The sequence below is a fragment of the Lampetra planeri genome, chromosome 29 (genome assembly GCF_965212315.1).
Source record: "Lampetra planeri chromosome 29, kcLamPlan1.2.h2, whole genome shotgun sequence".
Lineage (NCBI taxonomy): Eukaryota > Metazoa > Chordata > Hyperoartia > Petromyzontiformes > Petromyzontidae > Lampetra > Lampetra planeri.
The window spans coordinates 9,065,043-9,087,448 of record NC_136135.1 but is presented as its reverse complement, the minus strand read 5'-3'; the positions used below and the strand labels follow the sequence as shown (position 1 = coordinate 9,087,448).

General features: G+C 42.1%; 1 protein-coding gene and 1 long non-coding RNA gene across 6 annotated transcripts in view; both read right to left on the bottom strand.

The window, feature by feature from the left end:
• Positions 1-7,405, bottom strand: part of GLB1L2 (galactosidase beta 1 like 2) — a 67,015-nt gene extending 59,610 nt beyond the window's left edge. Inside the window, exons 1-3 of one of the 5 annotated variants that reach the window (XM_078608241.1) lie at positions 7,285-7,351; positions 5,872-5,996; positions 473-691 (exon numbers count right to left, since the gene is read on the bottom strand). In XM_078608241.1, the coding sequence (XP_078464367.1) occupies positions 473-691; positions 5,872-5,963 (311 nt within the window). In that variant the 5' untranslated portion in view covers positions 5,964-5,996; positions 7,285-7,351. Of the gene's footprint in view, positions 1-472; positions 692-2,928; positions 3,086-5,241; positions 5,344-5,871; positions 6,504-7,284 lie in introns of those variants that run through there. The other 4 variants (XM_078608244.1, XM_078608240.1, XM_078608245.1 and 1 more) reach the window with 4 other exon arrangements.
• A 3,934-nt stretch (positions 7,406-11,339) lies between these two features.
• Positions 11,340-21,399, bottom strand: LOC144728660 (uncharacterized). The gene is made up of 5 exons (XR_013587548.1): positions 21,159-21,399; positions 20,222-20,316; positions 15,790-19,335; positions 13,759-13,841; positions 11,340-13,625 (listed from the first exon to the last, which is right to left on the bottom strand). It is a non-coding gene; the product is annotated as an uncharacterized LOC144728660 (long non-coding RNA).
• Positions 21,400-22,406: the final 1,007 nt, after the last annotated feature.

Here is a 22,406-nt window from a genome sequence, read left to right as displayed (position 1 = left end):
GTCGACGTGTGTGTGTCTTTTTCGCCCAGGCAAAGCCGGGTACTTCCCACAATGTTACAGGAACTTGGATAAAATAAACGATGGGGCGTGAATTACAAAGTTAAGCAATGCAACTAAAGCAGCACAAAGATAAGTGTTTTGAACGGCACTGTGGTGGTTGAACACAGTATGGATGAAATGAAACAGTCAAGTCTGGTAGCCTAAACCCTCTCCATGGATGGAGGAATGAACAAGTGAAGTTCATGGCAACAGTCACCATGGTAGTTGCAATCGAAAGGGGATGAGGCACCTGACCACCAGCAAAGGAAGTAAATGTAATTAATCCATGAGTGAATTCACAGAAATAGTAACCACGGTAGCAGCGACAGAAGAGTCCTAAGTAGGTGACCGACGCCTCCAGAAAGTAGCTACACTGAAAAAGCGAGTGCTGGATCATGAGTGATGCATGGAAGCATCAAGCCCCGGTCCTCACGTGGTGAGCGTGTTGAGGCCGCACGCCTTTAGCTTGAGCAGGCGGTCGCGCCAGTACTCCCGGGGTACGCGGAAGTAGTGCACCGATCCTCCCAGGATGTGCAGCGCCTCTCCGTCAAGCGTGAACTCCTGACCATGTGTCTTCAGTGAGCCTGACTTTTTGAGGTCGGCTTTCAGGATTTCTTCATCCATGTCCAACTGAACCTCGCTCTGCAGGTTTCTGCAGCACAGGGTGGGGTGTGAAGATGCATAGCTGAGGTTATGCCCTGCTGGGAGTATGGTATGTTTAAAAATCATGATGCGTTGTTGTGGAAAATTCAGAAAAAAACATATATAAGCAGAACTATGGTCTGTCTCAATGTATATAAAGTGTAGCACATCTGCGTATTGGTTTTCCAGACCAATTATTGTCAAACAGCATTTGTTCAAGTAAGCAAACTCTGGCCTGGTTTTGATCTTCCAGGTCTCATCAGGCTTGTTATGTATGTATGTATATTGAAGTTCTTTTCACCGTATATCGCCAACCGTGATAATCGGAGGTGCAGGGGAAGGACAACAAACTAAACACAAAAAGCAGTTCTAACAAATGTTGCCAAGTTACCAGATGTTATTGTCTTTACTAAGAGTTCTGTCAAAATTAGGCAAATTTTTTCAATCACCATCTTTACAGGAAAAGCATTTCTGCAAATTACTTTAGTTTGGACCAAGTGAATGTTCTTATTTTACTGCATCTAGGCAAGAGCAGATTGCACTAAACACGTCTCCTGCAGTGTGTGCATTAATAGCACATCAGGTGTGGCCAATTGCTAACTGCATAACTTTTGTTTTCAATTTCAGAGTCCATTTTAAAATCCAAACATGCCATGAGTTAATGTAATACAGTAACCACAGAGTGATACACAAAAGATGCATGCACAGTAGGGGGTAGAACTTTTGGGATGGTCAAAGAGCTCAGAATAGGTTAATTAATTAATTTACCATATTGTGCTTAGTTATCCTTGCACTTTTATTTCATGTTAATACAGGACTCATCATAATGTGCTCTCACTGGATTTAAATAACAGATACAGAGCAAGTAAGTGTATTTTTTTACATCACAATTCTGTTCAAATAGAAAAGGTAGTACTGAGTGACTTGACAATGACAGTCTTTGCTTTACCAATTTGAATGAGTATAAAGAGTCTGCAAAATCAATGGGTCAGCTGAAATAAAGTATCCCTCCTTTAAAATAACATCTAAATCAAGTGCACTATTTATTTTATTATATAAAAACCAGTTAGAACGACGATGTGAACAAAATTTGTTTGTTATCTAGTGGATTCATATATCTTGCCTCCATTGGAGATGATGCTTGTGCTGCCAAGACTTTCTAGTTTAGTGCCAGATGTCGTTCTGGAAACGTTCTCACCGGGGTTAAAAGATGTGTACCTTACACACCGGTGGGCAACTCACCCGCTCTATGGACTTGCGTGACATGGCAATCGCACCACAATCACCTGTCGCTATCACATACTGACCTCTCACCTCTCACCTGAGACCGACCACTCACTAGTTTATTCCATACCATACACATTAGAGAGCAGATGATAAAATACACTATCGCCAAAGCCGTTGACAGCAAGATTAATATGAATTTTCGGAAAATTGGATTGAGAAATAAATGCATGAAGATAAACGGAGGTCTTCTATTTTAATTACAACACAGTTATACAAACCAATGGAAACAAATTACAGAAAATTCAAAGATCTTAATAAAGATGTTCATTTCGGCTCAATAAACATGGGTAAAACAAAAGCCTCCTACAGTTCCTGTACAAGTAAGAAAAAGAGATACAAACTATATATATTTAAGCGACACAACTGGAAAACAGTGAAAAATTTAGAAACCCTGGGCAAATTATTCAATGTGGACCATAATCTAAATGATGAAACAGGCACACAAGATCAGGTTGGAGTGCTTTTGGAAAACTGAACTTCACAATGAAAAGCAAGATACCAATGTGCCCGAAGAGGAAAGTGTTTATTCGATGTATATTACCTGCTATGACATGGACCAGAACCACATGAAGGCATGGAGAAGCCTTAATCCAGCACTAAAGAGACCATGGCTGACAATGATTATGCTAATTACAGGAATATAATTAACAGCGCCATATAACATATGGCATTTCGAGCCTGTTGTAAAATATAGCACAGTACTAAATACGGACAGTGAACACGATGAAAATGAATTTTAAAAAAGGTTTAAATGGCTGAATTTAGCCAAATGGAGTTAATTTATTTGGTGACATACTCTTTGGTTCTTTCGGTAAAGTCACGTAGATGAAAAAAAAGAATGAAAATAACTAAATTAAATCACAACGTTTCGAAGGCAACACAAGCTTCCGTCATCAGGTCACGAAAACTTCAAATCTAGAATTATTTGGTGACAATGAGAGCTTAATAACTGGCACTTACCTCTCAAAAATACGTTGCCTTTTCTGTGCCCGATTCCGCACAGACACTGGCTGTGTGGACTTTGATTGGCACCTTAAGTACGGTACTGCATTCTGTGTAACACATCCCTTGGTTCAAAGTATCTATACGCACTCTCCCATTATTGGAGGGAGAACTCAAAGGTCAAACGTAAGGTTTTCTACGTTTATAGCAATGCACTTTGGCCCAAAACCCACAAGGGTTGTGCAATGTTGCCGATTCAACAATATGTTAACAAGCTTTGCTCCTTCACGCAAGCTGTCAATGAATACCTTTGTTGCGAATGTGCAGGATTCGGTATTGCAATAGCGTTCAGTGCTGGGAGTTTAGTGGGTTCATATAAGTCAATAAGAACAGTGCAATATTGTATGTAGACTGCAGAAATATGCCACGTAGTAAAATTGGCGTTTATTTAATTTGGCTGTACCCAGCCATAAAGGTTGAATAAGTGGTCAGAAAAACTGTTTCAAATTGTATTTATCAGCAATGCACTCTATGGTACAGTATAGGGAAAAGGTCATTTCAGTTACTGGAAAAAATACTGTAATAGATGTATTGAGTCTGCTAAGTGCAGCATAAAAGTAATTCCAGCCATTCTCAATCCACCAATGAATGGCATTCCCTTAATCATGTCTGTTATGGTTTTTTTTTTACCATACTTCACTGCGCAGGTCAGTGCGAGTTGGCGAAGGGGTAGAGGGCATGTCCGGTTCTGATACTGAAGTTATCCAAGGCTGGGAATCGAACGTTGGTCGCAGAGTTAAAAACTGAACAAGCTAACCACTTAAAACGAACATATTACTTGCCAGGCCAAAGTGGAAGCAAGCACATAATTGCGTACAACAATGAAATATGTTGACAAGCCTATAAAATACTGTGCAGCATTCTAATAAATGTCTTAGCATGTAAAGTAACCTTTTGTGATACCAAATGATGTAGTTAAAAGGAGGTACTTTCTCACCAGTGGAAAGACGTGTATTCTAACTAATGTATGTACTGTATGTTGAACTTCTTGCAGCACGTGGCCAACCGTGCTATGTTTTTTGCCTATGGGCAGTTTAAACCAATGTTTTCCAGAATAATTTAAGCGGGAAAATTCTGGTCTGGTTTCGAGTCTCATCAGCAGAACCAGACCTTTTATGCAAATTTTGCTGAGTTGAATGAAGCGGACCAACATTGTCGGCAAAATGCTTCGCATAAGCACTACCGGACAGGCCGCTTCAGCACAAATAACCATAATACAGTATTCAACTAATGAATACTGCACAATTTCTGTCATGTCTATGTGGCAAAATAGGCCATTGTTTATTTATTACAGTATAACTCTTCTCATCCGTGGTGATGTAGAGGACGAACATCAGGGATCATTAAAAGGTGGTTGTGAGCTTATGTGGGAGCCTGGGATTCTGTGCCACGATTTAATGCAATGTTGCTGGCTCAATTCTCCAAAACAGGCACAATAAAATACTGTTGTGCATCATTCAGCGCCTAGAGCCACCCATTAAATACAACTCTTGAGCTGAACATTAACGATTTACATAAACAGCAGCACAGGGCTGGGACATGTACTTGTATTATGTACTCGCGAGCCACAAATTAAATGCCAGCTGAAGCAGAGACAGCAGTGGTCGGGCTGGACTGCAAGTCCATATGCCAAGCAGACCCAACTTGCAGTGCCTAAGAGCCCCCTTGGCAGAGTGGCACGTGCCACATCCACCACCAAGTCTGATCCAAGACAAGATATTGCGGTGTGATTAAACCAGTGGTAGTCACGGCAGTCAGATTAAGTCGGAGTGCACCGGTTTGGTGGCAGAGCACATCTTATTTGACCCTCATGGCAGTGGAGTAAAAATTCTACATTTCCATGTAATGTCCCGACTCAACAACCAATAAGGACTGAACCTTGCAATATCTCTGGAGTGGATGTTCAAGTAATACTCTGGTTAAATTAAAATACAGTCCTGTAGACTTAAACCACAACGTACTTTTTTTCATATACATGTCCTTTAGATATATCCTGTAACAATAATATTTAAATGATTTTCTTAAGTATGGCATTGTACTGTGCAATAATTCGATTATGGTAGTCACACGTTTTGAAATATACCTGAACACTCAACTGCAAAGCGCATACAACAGCCGACATACAGCTCACATACATACACCTCGCTAACACACACCTAACCTAACCTCCACCACTGAATTTGTACGCTCACCTGGAATCCACATACACACACCTGTGAAAATACACCTCTTCAAAGACGCACCCATCTCTGCACCTCCACACACACTCACCTGCAGAGATATCTGAAAGACACAGATCCCCCGTATAGCCCTAACACGAGGGGGCGTGTGATCAGAACCACGCCCGGCCGCCTTTGTCTCCCCAATGGCGATGTTTACTACACACCGCACCAGGCACTCATGAGCTGAGTTGACATAAGAGAGGCTCGTGGCCGGTTCTGATAATCGTCACGCGTGTACACTCACCTATGCACACTCTCACCTGTGCATTCATATCTGTCCACTCACCAGTTTACACGCCCTGCCTCCATGCAACTTCATCTACAGTGTGCACATACCTAAACGTTGAAGCTCGACGCGCAATTACCTACATTGCACACTCACTCACCTGCACACACTCGCACACTCACTCACCTGCACACACTCGCACACTAACTCATCTGTACCCTCAAGACACTCACCTGCACTTGGAAACTCAATTGCACACTCACCTACACACAAACTCACTGACCAGCACATTTCGACGCACTCACCTGCACACGTTCACCTGTACTCACTCACTCACCTGCACACACACCCCCCTGCACTTAGTCGCACACTCACCTGAACTTAAGACACACAATGACCTGCACGCACAAACTCAATCATCTGCGCACACACACTCACCTGCACGCCACTCACCTGAGCATGTAGATGATCACCAAAACGAACAGCACGATCAATAAACAGTAAACGCGGTTCTTCTGCGACTTTCGCATGGTGACGCTTGCCATGGTTGTAATCCACCCACCTGCACCTCTCTGTCGCTGTATTTGCGGCACGGCAAACGTGAGCCAAACGCGGAAACTCACAACAACGCACGTGGGTGGCTATCTGTGGCCGTGTGGCGCTTAGCTTATAACGTCAGTGGACTTCACTAAAACTTCACGGAGCAATGGCAATGGAACTCATTCGGTCCAAAGTTGTTTTTGGGGGGGTGAGGGGTTGGTCTCAGCATGCACAAACTTTCTATATCTTTTCTGGATTTTTCCCCAACTTTCTCTATCAAGCACAAACTTTCTGTATTTTTTCTGGATTTTTCCCCAACTTTCTCAATCAAGCACAAACTTTCTGGATATTTTCTGAATTTTCCCCCAACTCTCTCAATCAAGCACAAACTTTCTGGATATTTTCTGGATTTCCCCCCAACTTTCTCTATCAAGCACAAACTTTCTGTCCCAAGTTCTCAACCTGTTCGTCGCGGCTCGGGAGATGAAACAAGAATGAGAGTGATAAACTAGAACATACGATGATGATGATGGTGGTGGTACACTGAAAAGCGACACGCCGCTGCAGGAAAGTTTACGAACAGCTGACTGCAACAGGTGTGACGCAGTGGTGTGTCGATGTATGGGGTGTGTGTGTGTCGATGTAGGGGGGGGGGGTGTGCACCGTGTGCAATGATAACAATACGCAGTCTCTATGCAGCGTGGCTTAGTGTGCGTGCTGTCTCCAGTGAAGTCGCCACCCTGCCCCGCTGTGTACACAGCTTTTGTTTTGCATCGCCATTGACGGCGGGGTCGTGGGTTTGGGGCCCACCGTGGTCACGTCTGTTGCACGTGCACGGTGTGTTCATGTCGCGGTGTGCCACGTCTCGTGTGTTGCTTTGACCTAAGATCACCTGTCGGTGCTTTTAACAGTCAGGGAGTGAATGCAGCGTGCAAAGGCCTAGAACTATGTCCGTCGTGTGTTTGTGTATGCACATTCGGTGTGTCAGTTAAACTACATTCAGTGCGGTTCAACGAAATTGTGTGCTGCGTATAGCGCGCGTACACACACGCAGCGTTCGATAAAGTGTCTACAAATATACGCTAAACATATCGCTATTCACTCTCGCTTAGAATACAGTGGCGTGTGTGCGTGAGCTGGTATGTACTGCTAAGTGTGCTGGCTACCATCGGTGTTCGTGCTGTGCCGATCACGGCCCCTATGTACCGTACAACAATGTAGAACTTGTACGTTGTGCGTACGTTGCAACACAGTCTGTAGTTTAAACGTAAGATGCAAGTACTGTATATGTGTCTGTGCAGTGTGTGCAGTGTGTGGTTTACATACAGTGCGGAACTGTGTGACACACGACTTTCTCTTGCGTGTGTTTCGAGAGAGATGATTATTCAATTGTTTGTAGCGTGTGTGTGGATTCTATATATATAAAACGTGCTCGGACTGGTTTGGCCAGCTCACACCCCCCTTTGGCGCGATGGCTGAGGCTCTGTTGTTTCCCTATCGCCGCCCCGAATCGTTTTCACGACGACGACGATGCCGTCCCACCCACTCTGCGAGTGATTCCGGTGCGAGGAGAGACCGAGCGGCAACAACAACAAAAAACCGGTGACTTCTTCCGCAAGGAATCGAGTCACTGTAACTGCATTCACCACGCACAGCGCCTTGTGGTGAACACGCAAAACGCATGCACTGACGATATATTTTAACATTTTTTTTTACTGATTGGCCTGGCCAAGTCTCGTTAGTGTCAGAGCAGAGAACGCCAAAAGGCGAGCAGTCCAAGGACAATGCACTACCAGGGTATTTATAGCTCGGGGTGAGTAGCTACAAAATGGGTTACCTTTTTGTTAGTATCAAAGTATGAATAAGTAATAATAGATGTTAACCTTTCTGGCAGTAAAACGGGTATTGGGATGTTCAAACATCAATTCGAAACCTTTTGCAAGGAATAAAGTTTGCATTAAGCACACGTACGTGTGGTGAACATGCAAAACACAAAACGTGCTCTGACAATATATTTGCATTGTCTTTGAAACTAATTGGTATACACCAGGGACAGCCTTCTGTAGGGTCTAGTCTTACTGTCGTGACGACGCGTGGCGCCAGTTGCAGTTCCAAGGAGAACCAGGGTGTAAATGTCCCTCTCTGTCAGCGGCGTGTGCTGCTGGGGCACAAAGGAGAGTCCATGAGGGACATGGCTCTGGTGAATGCAGAGAGGGGCGCATGGGAGGATATAATAGTCTGGGTGAACACGAGAGGGCACGTGACCGTACAGAAGAGGTAACGGGACACGTGGTGTCGGGTCCTCGTTCTTCTGATAAGATTGAGAAGGGGGCGTGGCCGAGGGCGGAGCCAGGCCACGCTGAGGAGCATAAGAGACGAGTCCCGAGAGTCGATCTGGGCTGTCTTCTGGGAATCAACTCGCCGTCTACATCTCTTCGGTCTCCGGGGCTTGTTAGTCGTGAAGCATACTGTGTTAACGGACCTGGTCCGGTTATATAGTTACCCCGTGGTGGTTACCGCTATATAGTATCCCGTTGTATGGTTAGGTAGTGGACCAGAGTACAGAGTTAACTATGTTGTACGTTATGTAGTGACCCCGTTGGGGTCTAGTTAGCTACGTTGTACGTTTAGGGAGTTACCTTGTTGGGGTTGTTAAATAAACGTGTTGCCTCCAAGAACAAGTGTGTGTCTCAGTGAAACCACTACATCACTACCAGTGTCAGACCAGAGAATGCCAAAAGGCAAGCAGTGCAAGGACAATGCCCTATCAGAGCATTTGTAGTGTAATAGCGCCGTCTGTTGTCCAGCAACGGCAACTGCAGTGGACGAGCAGTACACACACACCGGTGAGCATATACACGGGTGTGTCGGCAGGGCGGAAGAACTGGGGCAAGGGTCATAGAAGACCCCGTCTAGAAGCCCCTGGAACCCGCAAGTGGGTTCGAGAAGGGAGGCGCGGCTAGGGCGGAGCCAGGCCGCACCGGGTAGCATAAAAGCAGCGGAGAGCTCGTGGCTGCCGGTTCTGGGAAGTGGACTCGCTTGTCGTCACTGTCGTCTTCGCCGCTTTCGTCGCTGTCGTCGGCCGGATAGCTCTTGGCTGTCTTGGTCGGCGCCGTCGGTGTAACACGGTCAGGGTTGTGTTAAGGCTCGGCTAGACGACTCGGGAGAAGCGAGGATGAACCTGTGGACCTGATAGTGTTGAATAAAGAAGGTGCCTCTTCAAGAACCTTGTCTCCCGCTCTGCTCACACTACACATAGCTTGGGGTGAGCAGCTACAAAATGGGACCTTTTTTGCCAGTATCAAATTATGAACCAAGAATAGGTTTTACCCTTTCTGGCAATAAAACAAGAGGTGTTAAGACGTTCAAACACCAAATATCAACCTTTTGCAAGGAATCAAGTACTGAATTTACCACACGTACTTGTGGTGAACATGCAAAACACAAAACATGCTCCGATAATATGGGTGTGGTTAATGCAGACTTGATTCCTTGCAAAATGTTTCTATTTGGTGTTTGAACATCTTGACACCTGTTTTTTTTCCAGAAAGGGCAAACCCTATTCTTACTTTTTGATATTTTGGTACTGGGAAAAAGGTCCCATTTTAAAGTAACTTCCCTCTGCTGTTTTTTTTATCAACATAATGAATCCCCGCTGTCAAGCATGACGTGTGTGTGTGTGTCTTGAGGCGGCCCTGGGTCTCCCCTAGGTCGACTCGGCCTTAAATGAGTACCTGGCATCAGTGTAAACATCGCCACTGGGGAGACAAAGGTGGTCGGCGTGGTGCTGGCCACCCACCCCCTCGTGTACTGTTCCGGCCTTCATCGGCGCTACTTGTTAAAAGCACTTACCACCAGCAGTCTGCATACTTGTTACCTCCTTGTCAGTGCCTACCTTATTACAGACCAATTCAGACCGTATTGGTCACCCCGTGCCCCTTATAAATCTCAACGTTCATCTTACAAAGTCCCATCACAAGGGAGAAACATGCAAATAGACATTTGTTTTGCCCGTATTGAAATGGCTATATGCCGCACGGACCTGAAAACTCAATTTACCTGTACAAGAATATGGGTAAACCGTATGGGTTGACAGGTATGCATGTGAGGCAAGGCCATTTCCACTCATGTGCAGTCAAACCATTAACTACTGTGCAGAACTCCTCTTGTCCGCAACCATACTACGTAGTACGTACCCACAACTTATATTGTCCACGAAAGATGTAAAGTCCACTGAGTCTTCGATTCCCAGCGTACCAATAAGTTCCTATTATTCGCCGGCATTTGGAAGTGTTCCCATTAAGTGGATGAGAACGGCATCCAATTATATACCGTACAGTACTCTCAAACATTGTTTGTAAATAAGAGGGTAAATTCGTAAATAGACTGTACGAAATTCGTATCCCACAACTACATGAACACTCTGCTTTGCGTACATTACGTTACATATATATTTTTGGCACGTATTGTTTTTTAGCCTTGGTTTTTAATGTGCTCGTTGTACCATGTTGATGCAGACCTTGCCATTTGAAACTTGGCCATGTACAGTTGTTTTTTGATTGTTTTGTTCAGGTTTTTTTTGTAATCACGTTTTTGTGAGCATGTCCCCATTGAAAAATAATATATTGCTCAATGGATTTTTATTTTTTTTACTTGTACCAATATAAAGCCTAAACCTATTCAACTAAAATTATTGAAACTTCAAGAAACCACTACAATACATTTCCCTACTGATTAGTGTTCGTTTTAAAACTTTACTTCACATTAATGGTTTCAAATGAATGGAGGCAATCTGGGAAATAAGTAATATTGAAATGACTTATTGCCGTCAGTTAATGTAATATTTCGTCAAAATGTGCTTGTGTGCTACATTGTTGCATCTCAAACTCTGAATGCACATACACTCATCCTTAGCTGGATGTATAATTTAGTGGCTTAGCCAATGTGCAATTGTTAATTTGTTTCAACCCCACCTCCACCTGAAATTCCTACCGTGCTGTAAAGTACAGCAAGTGCTTAAAACCCTGGTCACGTGGCACACAGGAGTAAGCGATTGAATGCCGAACAAATGCATGGCAAAGTGTTACATTAATACTGGTACTGTATGAAGCCATATTCTCAAAAATAAGCCCTTGTTATTGTACCTAAGCGAACCCCTTTCCACAGATGTCACAACAGGCTTCTACCTAGTTATGAAAGCAATATACACATGTTCAGGGCATATGCAAGTACATGCAGTAATACAAATATACTAGAAACGGGTATCCTTTTTGTTCACAGATTCTGTTGTATAATTTTGCAGTATTAGCTTGAGCGAAACTACAGTACAGTAGGTATAGTGATTTCATAAGCTTTAATTAATTATTGACACAACACATACATTGTGTGGGTTTCATGTTTATTAATACAGTATTTTCAAAACAGTCAGAATGTGTGAACAGCTTTCTTAAATATGTACTGGATATCCGTTACAACTTAACATTGGACAATGAACAGTATCCGCAAGCTAGCTACTTTAAATTAGTATACACGGTTATCTGTGTAGGTGTACTATCCAGATGTAGACCATTCACCTTTCGTGTAACGTTTCTAAGAAACTTTTACTCACTAGCACATTTCACCTACACAATATCACCATGTCATCTCCAAACGTAAAATACACTTACCTAGAATATATGCTTATACTGCATGATTGTTAATGCTGCAAAAATGTATGAAGTAACAATAGGAATTACACACGGTCGAACATGTATTCGCCCTGTGCAGCGAGCTGTACACGTTGGCGAGTAACATAACCAAGCCCCCCCCCCCGCCCCGGGTCAAAGTAATCCAATTACGTGAATTGCAGAAAATTAATTAAAATTTTCAAAGGCTAAGGAAAACATGCTACATACAGAATATCGTGCCAATATTATGCTGAGTCTATACACGATAGCAAAACAATCCTACTCTTTAAAGATGTAATTTAACATGCATGCTCTGAATAAAAAAAAAAGTTATTCGAATTAGTATTTATGTTTTACATTTCACATTTAAATATTATGACAGTTTAATTAAACCAAAACTGTAAAACACGACCACAGTATGATTATACGTACATTTACAAACCCGAAAGATTACTGTGCAAGAAGGCATTGGCTTGGTACACAGTACGTATTAAACAAAGCATGTTATTAAACGAGTATAAATATATGGCGCAAGATATGGAAGCTAATTCTTTTTAAATTGATGAAGACCTCGAACAGATTAAATCAAGTCACATCATATGTAAACGGCCATATGGGTACAGCCTGAATGAGTCCAAGGTACACTTTGACCTTCAGTGGCTAACAAGTTCTGAGATGCATCCAAGAAACTGGAAAATTTATTCATTTAATAGAGCGTGTCTGAAAGACAGTATTGTATTGTGCTAGACGCTCCAAATGTAAGTAAGAGATGGACATGCTCACAACAGATATAAAGGGCCCTCGTAAAATGTGACTTTCTTCAACTGAAACGAATGCAGTCCCAGCTGTACTGTGATATCTCTGGGAATTTGCCAAAGATATCCGTGCAATAACCACAATTTTGTTAACTGAAATAAAACAATATTGAACACTGCACTATACTGCAATTTATAATTGAGGAATCTAGTAAGCCTTATCTAGACCGATAATTAAATCACAGTTCCTGAGCACATGGCCAAAGTCCCAAAATGCAAAGCGATAAGCAACAAACGCCACAATTAAAGTTGTCACATGTAACAGTGTAACACATTTAATGAAATTGAGCAAGGTAATTACATATTTGGAAAAGAGTTGATGGGAGCCAATGTTACAGTTAGCGCAGTTTAAGGGAAGAAGCAGAAATGTAAGTGTTGTGATCTGCAGTGGAGTGGTTGAATACAGAATGAATGAAACAGTCAGTCTGGCAGAGAGAGTCCTCAACATGGATCAAGGAGCCAATGAGTCTAAAGTTCACGGTGACATTCCCCCTTTAGTAGTAATGATGCAATGAAGGTAGCAGAGAAGGCACTTCTGGATGGCTTCACAAACAAAGCATGACCCACTTTAAGCAGCCTTTTAGATACCTTCAAAATTGACTCCGTTTAAAAGTTTAAAGTCCACGTTACTAAAATATGTTGCTGTAGTTTCAAACGATCCTGTGACAGTAATTATGGCCTCAGGCTAATGCCATGGACAAATGTGTCAATAAAGTCAGCCATAAAAACTAAATATTTGCAGAGGAAGATGAAAAAAACTAGATAGATGCAGATCATAATAATCCATAATATAGTTTTTTTTTATTAGATCGCGTAAATATAAATGTGTTGTTATACCCGCCACCACCCGACACAGCCAATTGGTAAGGTTTGTCACGTAAATAGAACATGCCAAATATGTGACTAGTGCAGCACACTGGTGTGTTGGAGAGCAAATCCACAACATTTGCAATCTAACCTAACCTAAAAAAACAATTTAACCCAACAAACCTATATTATGGATATTGGTCGCGAAAGCCGACGTGTTAAGCAGCTCATGATGTCGAGCTCCTGTATATTTTAGAAATATAAGAAGACACAAAGGTCCATTTCAGGACAGTATTTTTCACTCTTGTTTGGAGAGGTCATTGTCACTGCTGATGCCGATGAGATAGGCTTGTGGGGCCAGGCCATAAATCTTCTTCACCTGCAACAGAATGGCAGAGAAAATATTGCAAAGAACAATGTACAATAATATTCACTTATTTACAACATGACACTGTGTTTATGTAAAAACGTGAATTTAAAACCGAGTGTACTGTCACAATTGTACTGGGTACTTTTTTGTTTCCTTTGATAGTGAAGACAAGTGTTGATGTTGGCCTAAAAGCGTCCTTTTCGAAGATGAGCCACGCTCTTTCATCTTCAAGGGCAATCCCACAGATTCGAGGAAACACAACGCGTGGGAAATGAAAAATACGTTTTTTTGTTGGGTTACATAACAGTGATATGAGTATTCGTAAGTATAAAGGAACTGCTTAGCATGACATTTTATTTGCCTATATGTCTACATGTTTACAAAAAAGTAATTATAAAACTCCATCAATCCAGGTTAAGGCAATGATGTCATGAAATTGTTAATTACCATATGAGGCTATAGTCTGGATAGAACATGTATATGAATTCTAGATTTGAAGCTTTCGTGACTGCAAGGAATCATCTTCTTAGGTTTTTTCGGTAAAGTCACGTAGAAAGTAAAATAAAATAAAAACAAAAATCACGACGTTTCGGAGGCAACACAAGTCTCCGTCATCAGGTGGGACCGTCACAGCCAGATTAGCTGTATCAAGTGAGGCAATGATTCAAGATGTAATCCCTTAAAAGCGAGTTGAGGGGGGAGGGAGAGGGAGGGGGGAGCTCATCAGACTATGGTAGCCAATGAAAGGAACGTATCGGGAGGGAGGGGGGGCGAGGCCAAAAGGGTGGGCGATGGACGTGGAAGCGCTTGTGCGCAAGCGGCCAATTACTGCACACGCCAACACAATGGAGCGATTGTGCGCAAGCGGCCAGCCACTGCACCCGCCAACACAATGGGCAGAGAGGAGGAGGGGAGGTCTAATACACATGATAGACAAAAGAACGAAAATGATGATGGGTACAAACTTAGGGGGAGCTCATCAGACTATGGTAGCCAATGAATGGAAAACCTAAGAAGATGTATATGAATCTTTATCACAAATACACCGAAAACTTTTAAATTTGTATAACACTTGGAAATATACATCATATATAAGGTGAAACTTTAATATAGTCATAATATCATGCCAAAATTTTATGGTCACAGAATTTTGTATAAATCAGTCAGTCATGCGTGCGTGTGTGAGTGATACACATGTTAATACTATCCTAGAAGTGCTGGAAAGCTGATACGGTATTTGGCAAAAGTATAGGTCAATGGTTATAACTACACTTCAAGAAACAAATTTTAGCTACCTAAGATTGAGGTGAAATTATTATATTTTTCTAAAGCTAGGCCCACAAAATTTAGCATCTAGATAGTTTATAGAGAGCTGAAACAAAATATAAAATCATAATTTTATATATAAAACATTGGCCGCCAAAAAATTACAGCCCTCCAAAAATTATGACGTGAAATTTAGCATTAAAAAATCCCAATAAAAAAATCAATGTTCATGTTTGAATTGGAAGGTGGACGTTTTAAAGGAAGCCTGATACAAGTTTGCATCCAAATATGACACCTATTTTAGATTATCCAATCTTTAGAAAAAATAATGGAAGAGTGTGATTCTGAATCCAATAAAAAGTTCACCAGCACACTCATGTTACGATAACAACACTTGATACAATATGCATACTGAAGTTACATGTTGTGTGCATAGCAACATATCACCTATTTTGAAATGGCAGTTGCATGCGATTTAGAAACATTTACTATTTTGCTTGTGAAAGTGAGACTAAGCATCATGGGGATGGTCAATGAATATTAAACAGAATGTACCTCATAGAATCCAGTGCCCAGGCTCGTCTGGCCACTCACGTATCTATGGAATGATCTGAAATACCCTGCTTCCTCTTCTGGCGTGACATTTGATTTATCTCTCACTATCCGTATCGTTTCATCACCGCCTCTTGCTTGCTTCAAACCAGAAATGGAGGGCTTTGCACGGATGGACGTGTGGCTAGAGACTTGTTTCTCCCTGTGATCAGATTGGTTTGTTCGTTGGGATGCGGTGGTCTCACGGGTCATGTTTCTCTGTAGTTGCACAGATTGTGAAACCTTCCCAGCCTGTGACTGTACAGATGCCACGCTGTGTTGCAGTTGCATCGCATGTGGTCATTCTTGTACTCACCATGCCCCCAAGCTGAGCTTGAGACTTGTCTGCTGTTTCCAGTAGTTCTCTTCCAAATGCTCCACTAACGTTTTGTTGATGCAAAAGTGAATGCTGCTCTAGTGAAGCAGAAAATGCAGCACCTTTAACTGGGGCAACAGCCTCATGTAATGGCTGCAGATGGTATGTTGTAGCCTGTTGCGATAGCGACATTGCATGTTTAACGTGACCTTCAACAGTGTTGTCAGACGCTGAAATCTGGTAAGAAGTTGAACGTCCACTGCCACCCATGTCGGACGAGATAGTACCTGCTGAGGAAGACTTGGAAGCGTAATGACTCTGACCCATTGATTTTGTTGGACTAGTAAGCTGCTTGTGCCCAAATTCCTCTGAAACAATGCCATGACCCTTTGAACCTGTGGCAGCCAGAGCAGTCAGGACACCCTGTGAGGATTCCCATTTTCCTTGCGAGCTTGACAAACCGGCACCTAGTGAAGATCCATGCAATTTGGTAATGGCTGAAGCCTCTGAACCTCTTATAGAAACACTGTTTGGCATTTTATCAGCAGATTGAATGCCACTGTTGGTTGCACTCGATGGCTGTACTAATGTCTTATTTGTACGGAACGGCATAGAATTATCTGCAAGTTTCAACTTGGTATTTAACTGTGTTGATTCACTCAATAGCTTTGCCGTTCCTGATTCAATGAAAGTGCTGCTTGCGTTTGTCATTTCTTTTTGAGGGCTCTTTTGGATGGAACTGAAATACGTATTTTGTGTTACTAAATTGACAGATTGATTTTCTTTTTCCTGTTTTTTGGAAAGTTCTTCTGGAAGTGTTAGCTGAACAGAGCCTGGTTTGAGTCCACCAGGTTGTGTAGATGCAGTGAAGCTCTCTCTTATATCCAAACATTTCCCTTTATTTGCAGGTATAGAAGAAATCGTTTGCCCTTGGATCGTATTTCTGCCGTGTTCATCGGAAGAAAATGACGACAAAGAACTTTGCTTAGACCATCTGTCAGCACTTGTGGAATATACCTTTGAAGTGTCACCAACATTGTGTTCCAGAGACGTTGCCAGTGCGGGTAAAGGTGGTCTTTCTATTTTATTCTGCTGAATGGATGAAAGTGATGATACAAATCCACTGGAGCTGTTTATGGAATTAGCACGGGTGGTTGATTGAACTCCAAACTCTACATCTCCGGTATAGCTCCTTTGTTTATTAAATAGCACCTTTGTGTCACTTTTTAGTGATGGTGATGCATAATTTTGTGTTCCTTCAATAGTTGAATTCATCGTTTCTAAAACAAATTGTTGCTCTTGACTGCCCACGCGTTGGGTGCCTCTGTGTTCAAATTCCATTCCAGAGCATTCTAAACTTTGCAATGTTTCTCCATGCACATCACTGCTGCTGTCTTTACATTGGTGAGGCTTTGAATGCAGCACTTTTGCCTCTGAACTAGAGTCTTTACTTTTGATTAGAGTTTGTGATGATAACATCGTTTTCTTCACACTTGTGGTTTTACCAGCAGAAAAGGATGAACTCGAGCCTTGAATAAGACCTGTACCAGCTGTAGCGATATTTCCTTCTTGACCACCCCCAACAGAATGCTGCACAGATTTAACAACTAAAGTTTTTGATGGTTCTGTTTGCATATTAAAGGACTGATGTGTGGACACTGGTGCAGAAAATGTGCTGGCACTTGTTGTAATGATTTCTGGAACACCGCCTAGGGAAGTTCCTTTAGACCGATGGCCAACAGCTGTGCTGTACTGCATACCCTTCTGAATGTCAATTATATTTGTACCTCCTGCCAATGATGACACGTCTGTTCTCCTTCCCTCCAGAATTAATTTTGTATTCCCTGATAATGAGCGATCTTCTCGGCTCGCGTTATCAAATTGGACTCTCCTGATATCAGAAGTGTTGGATGTCTGTTTAGTTCCAAATTCAACAGTGTCTCCAGCCTGTGATTCTATGATGACCTCTGAACTCTGAAAAGTGAACTGTCCCAGTTCTTCCCTGAACTGGGACGGTGACAAAGGCTCTGTCTGAGTTGTGGTGCTGCTGGGCTGACTAGAGGAAAATGAAGATATGGTGCTTCTTGAGGCTTTTGAAAATGTTGCTCCAGATGCTCCTTGACGATCCCCAGAGGTGACAGCCATTGGGTAATCTCGAGCATGTTTTACAGCTTCTATTGCTGGTGTCACACTCCTCCCTTCAATAATGGTTTTGGTCCTCTTCGACAGTGAACTGCGATCTTGAACTCCCGAACCTTGTAGGGTCGAGCTGCTATCGAACATTACCTTGTTTCCTTCAAATGTATTTGACCCCTGCCTTGCTCCACTTTCGCTCAGGTCTTGAGATTGCGATGAATTTGTTATTTCTGACTGCCCTGACTTGACCAAAGACATGAATGTTGCAGTTGTGTCCATCGACTGGTGATCAGCAAATACCTCTGTCTGCACTGGGAGGACCATGTTGCTGGAATGACCATGGTATACGGACGACACTGAATAATTTGTTGAAACTGTGTCAGATGCAGCAGGACGGCTGCCAAAATCCACACTCGTTAAATGGTCTGCAGACTTACCATGCAGGGACGAAGCCTGCATTTGGGTTTTTGCGCCACTGTTTTGTCTAGACACAGCTAATGACGAGCCTGGTAAGTGTGTGGCAGTGCCAGTGCTAGCTTCCAATGTATTCGAGTGAGTCGTGTGTAAGGAGCTGACAGGAGTGTCTGGCGAAACGTTGACGCCCTGTCTATACGCCTGCTGCATGACAGCTTGACTCACGATTCGCAATCCCAGTTCAGAATCGGCACGAGAGAATGCTCCCGTGGAATCAAGGTCACGCACCTCTAATTTTTCAATGTGTTTAGTCTTTAGGTTGCCCTTATTGGACGTTACTGTGCTTGTGGCCATGTGTTCAGACTTTAGAACATTTGCCGATTGTCTTTTATACTCTAAATCTTGCTGCTTCAACTTGTCACCGCCATCTTCACTGCCATAGATCACCTCGAGATTTCTCTCATCCATGACTGAGATAGCTTTGTCTTGTAACTGTAGGTGGCAAGAGGAAGCATGCGAGTTCCCAAAGTCAACACTGACTTTGTCCTTACCAATGAGAGTCCGGTTGTACCTCACTAAATCCTGCTCAGACAAAACCTCAACAGACCTCGTCGCCTTCACTTTGACTTCCATTGATGCATCCTCTTGTCCCTCCGTTTCATCCCTGTAGTTCAGCCTTGATACATTGACGTTTGTTTGGCCTGCATTGATATCCGATATCATTGCTCCTGTTGCTCTCATTAACAATTCTTCTTCGGCAATTTGTTCCTTCTTAGCTTTTGTGCAGCTCTGGCTAAGGCTGTCCTCATGCACACAGGTTAGGGTCTTCTGATCACCTTTTGACATTGCCGTGGTTTCAGAATGTCTAATTTTCATCGATTTTTCCATGAGTAATGTGGGTCTGCTTCCAGATGCACTTCTGTGTGTGCTTGTCGAGCTTTCCACGTTAACTTCTTCAACAACAGTTTCCAATCTTCGTTGATTTTGGCTTTCACACTATTTTAAAAACACAGCAACATCAGTCCCATATGATACAATTAAAATCAATATTTTTGCATATCTCACTTTAGTCTGACTGAGCAGTCGTATGCATCCATGCATGCATGCACGTCGGACATAATTGCTTAGTTTTTAATAAAATGCAAGAACATTGATAAAAAAAAATCCTCCACATCAACTCTGAAGATAACACGGTTCTTATTAAATGGCAGGAGCACAAAATTAACACTGCAAACATACATTTTGTTGAGCTTGTTTTTTTAATCACAGCCACAGACTAACGTGAAGACAATATATACTGTAAATAATTATTTTGAGAGGGAAAAGTCAAAGTTCAAATGGGCATTGAAGAGATGCTCATCTCCAGTTTCCAGCCCTGAGCCCGTGGTGGAAATCAACTGACCTGGAAATCCTATGGCAGAGGGGGGGATGGGATCTATCCACAGGATAACCATAGGTGATTTCCCCAAAGAGTGCTACTTATTTTATTTACCCCAGAGGCATGATGGACTACGTCAATCCCCAACCAGGATTTCAACTCACAACCTTCCAATTGCGAACTGTTTACTCTACCGTTGAAGCACCTGGCTAGATCAACAAATATTAAGCTCATTTTAAGTGTGTAATAAGCAAATCAACACATCTGTTATGATTAAATGTTAGAGAGTGCAATTTTGACAATGTTTCATTGTAATCAAAGCCATCAAATGTAATATTTTGTTAGAAGTCTTCCACAGTCGATATATAATTTACTCATTATTTATTTATCCATTTAAAGTCTAAACTTTGTTTTGACTTAAACACGTATAATAAGCAAGGTGTGGGCTACTATTACATTTGTGAAAAGGCAAATTACATTGATTTCTTGTTTGGATTTACTCACCTGTACATCATCGCTGGATGCTGCTTGGATGAAGCCTTTGTTTTCCACTTCTCTCCGAGTAAACCACTTACGAAGGAGTGCCAAAAACACTACACCTGCAAAATTACGTGACAATGATCATTGTAGGTGACTAATAAGAGGTCAATTAAATCATCACATAGCAATCTCACTGAACAGCTGTTGGTCTCGAAATATAACTTTTTTGCAATTAATCTTTTAATAATTTGAAAAAAAAGTGTTGTCTCCAGGCATACAATAAATGGACAGAACACATCACGAGATCAGCGAACAAGAGGGACAAATTTGACTTCAAGAGTGGGAACCGAGAGAAGCGGAGAGAGACAACATTGAAAAGATATTCGAGGACTGGTAGTCCTCTACTTACGATGGAGATGCATTACGACGACCCCATCATAAGTAAAAAATATCGTAAGTCGAAGATGGAATAGCCTACCCAGGAGTCTTAAAGAATGGTGATAATTTAGCAAAACAGAGCAATTTACAGCACCGCACTGTATAAACGATATACTGTACGTATTTATTAATTACAATAATGTATTGCACAGCAAAATGTAAACTAAAAAAAACAAGGAAAATTCTTAGCCTACCTATATTAACTGCAATTTAATAGAAAGTTTTTTTCAGGAAACAATCCTATCTGCTATAAAAACTTTTAACATGCATTGAATGTATCGTATCGCTATCGCGATCGTAAGATCGAAATATCGTAAGTCGGACCATCGTAACTTGGGGACTATCTGTACTCAGAGTCCACTTCTGGACAGGAGCAACTGGGGAAAGGAGAAAATGGAAGAAAATGGGGGAGCCCTTGGGCAGCAGTGAGAATCTAGAGGCTGACAACAACGTGGGATGAGAGAACGTCTGCTCGACTACAAGGCTGCCGTTTTGGCCGCGACGTTTACCGAGCCTGGCTCACCTAGGAGAGGGGCGGCGATGATAGAACACAAAATGGCAGCGAGGCCTCCACTGGACAAGCAGAGCCCTGTTTTTCCATCCTGCACGGGCAGAACACCAATGATGGCCGGGCCATCTTCACAGCGACACACTGTAAGCTGCACACTCAAACCTAGCTCTGAGCCGGCAGCGTCGACACCACTGACAGGGATGAAGTAATCACCGCACGGCAGCGTCCCCGACTCCACACTCAGCTGCGCCCGAGAACCTGAAGAACATCACAACTTGTTGGGTCACTGTCCCACAATCAAAATCAGGGTTTAAATACTCGCTCAATGTTTACCGGAATTATACGAGACTGTCGTGGAGTAGGAGGTATTGGTGTAAGGCACTACCACTAGAGTACAGGGTACACCTATCGATAACAATCTTATGTTATTGAACCCTATATTACTGTAATCCTACAAACAGGTTTATATAAATCAAAATGTGTGGTGTGCCAAAATAATTCCCGCAGCAGAGTTCCAGATTGTTCCGGCTGAAATTAAGTGATGATTAAAGTATCTCCCTAAGCAGATTTAGTAGCCCCAAGCTACATTCTACATTTATATAATTTGGTCCAAAAATGTTATAAGAAAACCTCTGGCGATGTGCCAAAAGAAGCATATATTTCAGTCGATACACATGGGCAAAGTTATTGGAAGTGACATGAGTAGATATTTTCCTAAAAACAGACAGTAGAAAGAAAGGCACACAAATAAATGACGAATATATTACATATGTATTTGCTGATTACATAATCATAAGAACCAATAGAAATATATTACAAAATGTATTGAAGAACTTAGTAAGGAAGGCTGCAAAGTTGGGGTGAAGATAACTTTTAATTAAACAAGTTTTGTACAAATTCACTAAACAAATTAAGATCGTTGTTGGAGAGACACAACCGGAAATCACATTAGAAAATGTATACCGGGTACATTAAATATGTTAACAATAATTACTTATTTATTAATTATGACAATTTATTACAAAAAATAATTTCAATAGCAAAAAAAACTTTTTTAACCCTTGTTTATTTTGAACTTCAGGAAGATCCAGTTTGCGATAATTTTGTGCCAAGATATCACGTTACTAAACCCAAAAATGCATATCTGTGATGATAAAAAGTCAGAGGTGATTTTGGAATACCAGTGGATTACAATGCTTTGGCATTTCTGCTATTTCAGCCCTGAGCTATAAATGTCACTTCCAGCTTAGCACAGCACGG